Below are 8,351 nucleotides of genomic sequence, written 5' to 3'. Positions count from 1 at the left end.
CACTGTGTTGGGGGCAGCAGGCCTGGTAGGAGAGTGACTCCAGGCTCAAAACCTTGCTGGAGACGAGAGATTCCAACTGGCAATGGGCTTTGACGGCAGACTTGATCCAGGATGGAGACGTATGCCTGGTATTCTGAATTAGAAAAGGTGAGTAGAGAGTAGAAAGGTTATTTTAAGCGGGGCCTGGAGGAGAGGAAAGTCCAGGAGGCTAAATGCCCACCTGGGATTCAGGACAGGTGAGGGCTGCAACTCTGCCAGTGCTCTAGGAAGGAGGGCCAGATCTGGCTGGAGGAGGCTGTGTTCTCAGGTTCCAAAGGAGGGGTTGGGAGGCAGATGGAGGGAGACAGAGACTTCAGGCAGAAAGAAGGTGGGGATTGAGGGTATCTTGCCTCTATCTGGAAGGATAAAAGTTGATCTTTGGGATAGCCCCTGCAGTGAGTGCACCCTTAGGTAAAAGCATCTTCTGGCCTCTGAGGTCTCCATCTCAGGTCTTCCCCACCTTCCCCATCCCCTTCCTGAACCCTGTCCTGCCCCAGGGCGCAAAAATAGGGCCAAGCTGTCTCTTGAGCCCCATGGCTCACTGGTGGGCCCCAAGAAGGATTCTCTGAATGGGGATGCTGGGGGGCGGGGCGGGGGGGCACGCTCCTTCCAGGCAGTGTGCCACAAGGGCGCGGGGCAAGCCGAGTGTGGCCAGCGGCTGGGATCCCAGGTGCTACTCTGCCGCCGCCGCCGGGTGTCTCTGCTTCGCTGCGAGAGGGCGGCGGCGGCCCCGCCAAGAAGCGCCGGGTCACCGCAGGCTGAGGCGCCCGCCGTCCCCGCCCTCCCTGCGTTCTCCTTCTCCCTCCCGCCTGCCCGCCTCCCTCGCACGCTCCTTCCCTCTCCCCGCCTCTCCTCAGAGCTCCCCGCCCTCCCCTGCGCGCCTCGCCTCCTCCGCCCAGCGCCCTGCGGTGCTGCAGCTGCCGGCGGCTCCAGCTGCCCCAGATGTGGGCTGGGCAGAGCGCGGGGAACTTTCGCGCCGGCTGCGAGTGCGGGGCCCGGCTACGGTCCGGCTGCCATGGATTCGCCAGCTGGCGCCGTTCGCTGCCTGCTCTGCCTTTCACCGCTCCTGCTGCTGCTGCTGCTGCTGCCGCCGCCACCGCCGCCCGCAGACGCCTGGCTCGCTGCTGCTGCCGACCCCCCAGGTAGGGGCGGCCCGCCCCCACCCCTACGACCCCCATTGGCCGGCCCCGCCCCGCCCCGCGCGCCTCCCCCCTCTCCCCTCCCCCTTGTACCAGGAGCGTCCTGCTAGACTTGGGCAAACTCCGAGCGCCCCGTCAGAGGCCAAGTTGTCCAACTTCGGGCCGGATTGGTCGCGCAGGGGGCGCCCCTCGCGGCGCACCCGGACTCCTCGGGCCGTGGGGAGCTTGGAGCCCTCGTGGCGCTCCGGACGTTGAGCGTGGCGGTGGAGGGCCAGAAATGCCCCGCGGCGAAATCTCCTAGAGCCTGCCCCAGCGGGTCCTGGGGAGCCAGGGCCAGGCTGCTCCTGGGCTGGCGTCCGGGGATGCTCCGGAGGAGCCGAATGCCGACCGCGCCTGGGGCCCTGAGGATCGTTTGGGACGCCTCAAAGGGGATCCCCGAAGATCCGAGGGACCCTGCTCCACCCCTCCGGGGACGGGATACTGTCATCAGAGGTCGCCTGTGCCAGGGGAGCCGAGTCCTCGCCGCCCCAGGGGCCACTGAAGGGTGGAGGCTCGCGGGGGGAGGGGGGCGGGGGGGACGACAACCGGGAATGGCTTCGGAGCGGCCCACATCCTGCCAAGGACGGTAGGTTCACGGTGGCGGGGACGCTCTGAGGTGGCTGTCCCCTGGGGAACTGTGAGGAGCCCGCGGAGCCCCAGCCCAGATGGGGCAAGGGGAATGATCTTGGCTTGCAGGGTCCCAGAGCGGGACCGCCCGGGCGGCGGTATTAACTACCCTTCCTGGTTGGCAGATGCAGGGGAGGTGCAGGCTAGTTTCTGAGGGTTGCCTGGAGGAATGTTCTTCCCTTCGCATTGGGGGCGGGACTGGGGGTGATGCGGGCTCAGCAGGGCTTGGGAGCTCCCAGGTCCCGGCGGTTCCAATGCTCCTTCCCATTGCAGGCGGACCCGTGGGGCACGGAGCCGAGCGCATCCTGGCGGTGCCCGTACGCACTGACGCCCAGGGCCGCTTGGTGTCTCGCGTGGTGTCGGTGACGACCGCCCAGGCCGGGGTTCGGGCCCGCAGGGCTGCCCCCGCCCAGACCTTGGGCTTCCCTGGAGGCAGTGAGGAGGACCCTGACCGCCGCCTATTCTACAACATCACTGTCTTCAGCCGAGACCTGCACCTGCGGTTGCAGCCCAACTCTCGCCTTGTGGCGCCCGGGGCCACAGTGGAGTGGCAGGGTGAGTCGGGTACCACTCGCGTGGAGCCCCTGCTTGGAACCTGCCTCTACATTGGAGACGTGGCTGGCGTGAGTGAAGCCTCCTCCGTGGCGCTCAGCACCTGCGATGGGCTGGTGAGTAGGCACTTCTCCACCCCTTTCTGTCCATGGCTCTTGCCTGAGCTTCAGAAGCCTGTTACCTGGGTGTCCCCTGGGAGGGCAGGGCCTGCATTGAGGACCTTCTCTGCTTAGGGACCACAGGGCATACACTGAGGGGGTGGCTGGATTGAAGGGGTTGGCTGGAAGGCAAGTTATTTTGATTGACGGTTGAGGGGTGATTTATGCAGAAGGCCCAGGGTCTCCAAAGGGCTGGTCAAGTAGCCATGTGTCTCCTTTAGGCCTGCAGGCACAGGTGTGTATATGTCTGTGAGTGTGTGCACATGTGTTTGGAATGTTGATGTGTACACGTGTCTGGACACCTGTGTGAACACATGAATGTGCCCTTGTGTGTCTTGTGCACATGTGTATCTGTAGGTTTCTGCTCATTTGTGTGTCAGTTGAGTGTGTGCCCTGTGCATTTTAGTATATGTCATATGTGTGGAGGGCACAGGTACTGGCAGTCAGTCTCCTTGTCTCTGTGTATGCAGGTGGTCCCAGCCCAGGGGGCAGGCAGTGATGCTGAAATGCCCAGTTATCCTCTGCCCCCTGGCTGACTGGCACCCACTGATTTTTATGCTGTGGGTTCCTGTGAACTTAAGCTGGCTATTTGAAAAATGTTTTCTCTCTCTATTAGAACCAAGGGGAACATTGGGAAATGCAGGCTCTGGTGCCCATGGGCAGCCCCTGAAGGACAGGAGAGAGGCTGGGGGAGGTCCCCTCCTGAGGCTGCCTGGGGGTTCCTGGAGCCCTGGAAAGTTCTCCTATTTTGGGGGGCCCAGAGGGACCATGGCTTGACATAAGAGCCTTGGAGGAAGCCTGGATCAATGCTCAGGGAGGAGGCTGACATTGGCAGTGTTCTGTCCCGCCACCCAGGGACCTGGCACACAGCAGAAGCCACTGCAGTTTTCTATTTTGGATAGGATGTGTGGTGGTCAGGCTGGCTGTGCTAGCAAGTCATCTAGACCGCCCACCAAGGGTTCTGCTCTAATTGCAGCTCAGAAGACTCCTGCTCCCAGGGAGTGGCCGCTCTCCCAGCCCTGCAGCCCCTGTCCTCAGGTTCATCCTGTTAGCTACAGAGCCAGCAATTACTCCAGAGCCCCACAACCGCTGGTATTCTTTTTATGGAGACACAGGAAATGTCACTTGTTGCTTCAGAAAATCACTGCCTTTGGTTAGAACCTGGGCGTATTGCAGACAACTGTCAATGTCCTTGGAGGAGTTGGGTTAACATGGTGCAGCCCTCTATGTCCAGTTGTCTCTGAGGATGTCCTGGGGCTCACGGGTGTGCCTCATTTTACTCTAGAGGTGAATCACCTAAATTAGAGGAAATAGGTCCTGGGGACTTCAGGATGGGGTGGGTGGGCTGGGAAGAGTGACATGGATACATTTGTTGGTGGACCAACTTCTGTGTACTGGTTAATTCCCAATGGAAAGCATTTTAGGGATACTTTTTCATTGTATCATTCATTCATCTGGTCAGTGATTCATTTGTTCAACCAGCACCTCTAGTTCTCTAGTGTGTTTTTCCATTGTGCTGGTCAGAAATAGGTCCGGCCTGGTGTCCCTCTGGGTCTCACACACTCAGGGCAGTTGATAGGCTGAGGAACACTCTTGCTGGGGCCTGAAAACATACTCCTGGAGGCTACTTGAAGAATGCTTTGTTGGTAGGCAGCCACACAGGTTGGCAATCCTAGCAGAGAGAAGAGGTACCAGGTGTGCCTTGGCCCAATCAGGATAGGCAGATGTCCTGGACATGCTTGCAGGGCTGAAACGAAGACTGGAGTTGGAAGAGGGGCTGGGGCCTCCCAGAATGGCCTTGAATGCTGTCAGTGAAATGGCCTGGAGATAGTGGGGCAGCATCATGACTTCTTTTCTTTTTCTTTCTCTTTGCTGTGTGCAACTGTTCTGATTTTATACCAATTAATTTCTTAACCTTTAAAGTCTCTCTGTGCATCAATGATAGGCTCATATGCTAAGGGCTTCATGCATCATGTGTCTGGTCCTCAACAGTGACCTTGCAGGAGAAGGGTCTTCATGCCTGGTTTACAGCTGGGCAGCTGAGGCTCAGCCTTTGATGGCAGGAGTCTGGCTTGGTTCTCTCCAGCTCTTCTTCCATGGTGCTCCCAAGTCTGGTGGGTGAAAGACACTGATATATGATCCAAGGTTTACTTCCTGTGCATGCTCCTCAGTAGGTCTTCTACGGCTAAGTGCACAGCATCCTCCCAGCAGCCCTGGCTCTAAACCAACATGCCTCATGTAGCCCCTTCCTGGGCAGCTCTTGCTCTTCCTTCATTGGTAGTGAAACATGCCCAAGCAAGTGTGGTGCAGATCACACTTGTGAAAATACAGATTCTGATTCAGCACCCATGCACCCTCCCTACCTTCCTTCTTTTTCCCCACCTCCCAGGTTCTGAGCTTCTCATGAGCTCCCTGGTTGATGCTCCTTGGCCTCAGACTACACTTTCAGAAGCAAGGCTCTACAGCCCAAATTCTGCAAGAGAGCTCTGTGGGTTTACACCTTAAGTTGCTCTGAGCAAATAGGGTTCAGTGGACCACCAGTGTGGGAAATACTGGGCCTTGCATTCACCTGGGAGATTCAAGGGGCCCATGGGACTCTTGGAGAATTTCTGTAATAAAGAAACATTTTGAACTCTGTGCACTCTCACACAGATGGAACCAGGGAACCCTGCTCTGCAGAACATGTGGAACTAGCTTTCCTAGAAGACATGGAAAAACCATGGAGCAGGGCTCAGAGAGCAGCTGTGGTCTCACAGTTTAAGTTTAGATACTTAGGGGAGCCACAGAACTTTTTAGGCCTTTTGTCCTTCCCCTGGATTGGACACACATCTACTTGCCTGTTCCCCTGAGTTTGTTTCTCTACTTTAAAAGAAGGCAGTAGTAGCTTTGTTTACCACAGACAGCAGTCTCCTAATTTATTTAGTACAAATGGGTTCTTATGTCACTGTATATGTCAGGCTCCTCTTAGTTACAAGTGACAGAAAACTCAAGTCAGATTAGTTTAAACAGAAATGGGAAGTTATTAGCTCACATAATGGTAAGCCTTCAGGCATGACTGGATCCAGGTGCTCCCACCAGGTTATGAAGACCCTTGCTGTCTCTTGCCTCTACATTCCTTCATATTTGTTGGCTTTGTTCTCAGATGGAATCCTCTGTGGCAAGTCAAGGAGCTTCAACAGTGCCAGACTGACATCATTTTCTGATTATTCCAGCTGAGTCCTGAAATGTCACTCTGGCCAACCTTGCATCAGATGCTCCAATGAGAATCAGGACATGGGGTTTGCAGAACCCCATAGATGGAGAGTGTAAGAGGTGTTGCTCCCCCAAATGATATGAGGTTGGGACCCTGGGCCTGCCAATATGCAAATTCTATTGGAGTCAGGTAGAGATGGAGACTCAAGAAATGCCAGATGGCCCAACCAGTGTGGCTCAGTGGTTGTGCGTCGACCCAGAACCAGGAGGTCACGATTTGTTCCTGGTCAGGGCACATGCCTCGGTTGTAGGCTTGATTCCCAGTAGGAGGCAGCCTATCAGTAATTTATTTTCATCATTGATGTTTCTATATCTCTCTGAAATCAATAAAAACATTTATTTTAAAGAGAAATGCCAGATGAATACTTGCTTCATAAGACATTGAGCCCTTTATTTTCAGGGAGGCTGAGCAATGGAAAGTGCCCAGGTTCTTTCATAGCCACTGTACAGACGTTGTTCATAATATTTACAGGAAAAGGTTAAAGTTTGCCTTTTCATGATGCCTGAGGAAATACTGCTTAACACAGGGTTCCTGTACATCATGTTGCTATGGAAGACTTTTCTGGCACTTCTTGGGCCACAGGACAGGTGTGCTGATCTCACATCATCCTAATATGCTCATTAAACACCCAATGAGAAGGCTGTTGGCATAAAAAGTAATAATAGTATATCATAGGTCACATGCCCCAACTCTGCACCATGTTCCCAGCTGAGCACCGTATGCAGTTTAATCCTCAGCACCCATGGCTAGTGTCTGATGTGATCTCCATTCTACAGATGAACAAGCTAAGGCTCCAAAGCCAAGACAGCTTGCTTCAAGCTTTGCAGCCACTATTTGGATGCTTGTCTGTCTGACTCCAAGATCATGTTCACCACATTTTATTACCTTTGTTTGCAGACCAACAAAAAGGATAAAAATGAGAGATGTATTTCTTTGAAACATTCCTACCCTTCTTCTTTGACTCCTGGAGGTCTTCTGAGTCAGGGGTGTTGACCATTGTCAGTGAGTGAGTGGAAGCTGGGAGCAGGCCTAGTGGTCAAGTGGCCTACTGATAAGCTACTGACCTGCTCTGCACTCCCTTCAGGCAGCCTGAGTTTTCATGGCTCAGTAATGGCAGTGGGAACACCAGTAGAATAGAAGCACCCTATCCTCCCTCTGTCCCCTGTCAGTGCAGCTCTGCGAACCACTCCAGCCTGGCATCTCTGACCAGTCAGGGACAGTGATGGAAACTTCCAAGGGTTGAGTAATGGGAAGTATATAACCCCTGAAACCTTTTCCCATTCTGGAGCCTGAGGAGGGCAGTGTACACCCCCTGTGATTCTGTGATGCAGTGTCCCCTTGTATAGCTGAGATTCAGAGAGGCTGCTGCCTTGTGGGCTGGGACTATCCTGCTGGGCTGCCATCCTTGCCAGGCACTCTCTTTGTTTAGTCTTGCTGGACATTAAGAGTCACTAAGGCTACAGAGAGAAGTCATTCGCTGGCCTAAGAGACCAAGATGAGTTTTATTTTTCATAACAAGGCTGCTGCCTTTGTGACCACATACTCGGCTCCAGCTGGCTCAGATGCTAGAGTGGGGTTGACAGGTGTGGCAGGCTTAGGCTGTGGGGCTGGGGATGCAAAGTGTCTGGGACTTGCAGGGCCTTCCTTCTCCCATCCTCCCTTGGCACTAGCTGGGGGACAGTGAGAGGGTCTCAGGCACACCAAAGAAGGGCTGTGGGAACTTCCTGGTTCCCTGGGTGTTGGAGTTCCTCAGGTCAGAGGAGCAGAGGCACCTGCTTAGTCCCTGCTCTTAGCAATCCACACAGTTGCCCAGGGTAGTCACAGTTTCCTCCATGGCTTATTACATTCCTTTTTTAAAACTCATTCATTTTAAGTGACAGAAAATCAGCTTCCAATGGATGAAACAAGCAGGGGACATTATAGGGATCCCATCCTTGGGATCCCTAGGAGGGCCAGCTTTAGGCATGGTTGGATCCAGGGGCTTGGGGATGGTTTCAGAACATGCTCTCTCTGCCTTTCAGGTCTATGACTCTCTGTGTTTATTTCAGGATGGCCCTCTTTATGCAGGGGCACCAGCAGTTCTGGCTTAATTTGTTTTCTATGGTAGAAATCTCTCAGAAATGGAGAGTTCTCCTTTATGGGTGGTTCCTGCTACAGTCCTGGGGGCTGCTCTGATGGATTTTGTTTAGGGTACAGACCCATCTTTAAACCAATCACTGTGATGTGGGCCTGGTCCAAGTCTCTTGCTCACTTTTGGGGTTGAGAGTGAGGGACAGATCCCCAAATTTTGGAATTGGTTGGGGTTTTATCATAAAAGCAAGAAGAAGGACAGTATGCCAGGCAGATGAAAATGGTTGTTGCCACACTCCACCTGGGCTCTAGACTCCCATGTCTGGCCCAGATCTCCTCCAGACTTGTCTACCCAGCTATTTCTAAGGCTTCTTCCCTCGGTGACCCTATGCTTCTGAAATGGAATGTGGGTCTCTCCCCTTTCCTCCAGATATCACCCTTTACTTGGACTGGAATCCTAGAATCCTAGATGTC

General features: G+C 54.5%; 1 protein-coding gene across 1 annotated transcript in view; it reads left to right on the top strand.

Annotated features, from left to right (window-relative positions):
* Positions 1-934: 934 nt before the first annotated feature.
* Positions 935-8,351, top strand: part of ADAMTS2 (ADAM metallopeptidase with thrombospondin type 1 motif 2) — a 274,332-nt gene continuing 266,915 nt past the window's right edge. The window contains exons 1-2 of the mRNA XM_006101903.3: positions 935-1,181; positions 2,118-2,512. Of these exons, the coding sequence (XP_006101965.1) occupies positions 1,055-1,181; positions 2,118-2,512 (522 nt within the window). The 5' untranslated portion in view covers positions 935-1,054. The remainder of the gene's footprint in view (positions 1,182-2,117; positions 2,513-8,351) is intronic.

Source organism: Myotis lucifugus, unplaced genomic scaffold, assembly GCF_000147115.1.
Source record: "Myotis lucifugus unplaced genomic scaffold, Myoluc2.0 scaffold_386, whole genome shotgun sequence".
In the NCBI taxonomy this organism is placed as follows: Eukaryota; Metazoa; Chordata; class Mammalia; order Chiroptera; family Vespertilionidae; genus Myotis; species Myotis lucifugus.
This window is presented reverse-complemented; position numbering and strand designations above follow the sequence as displayed.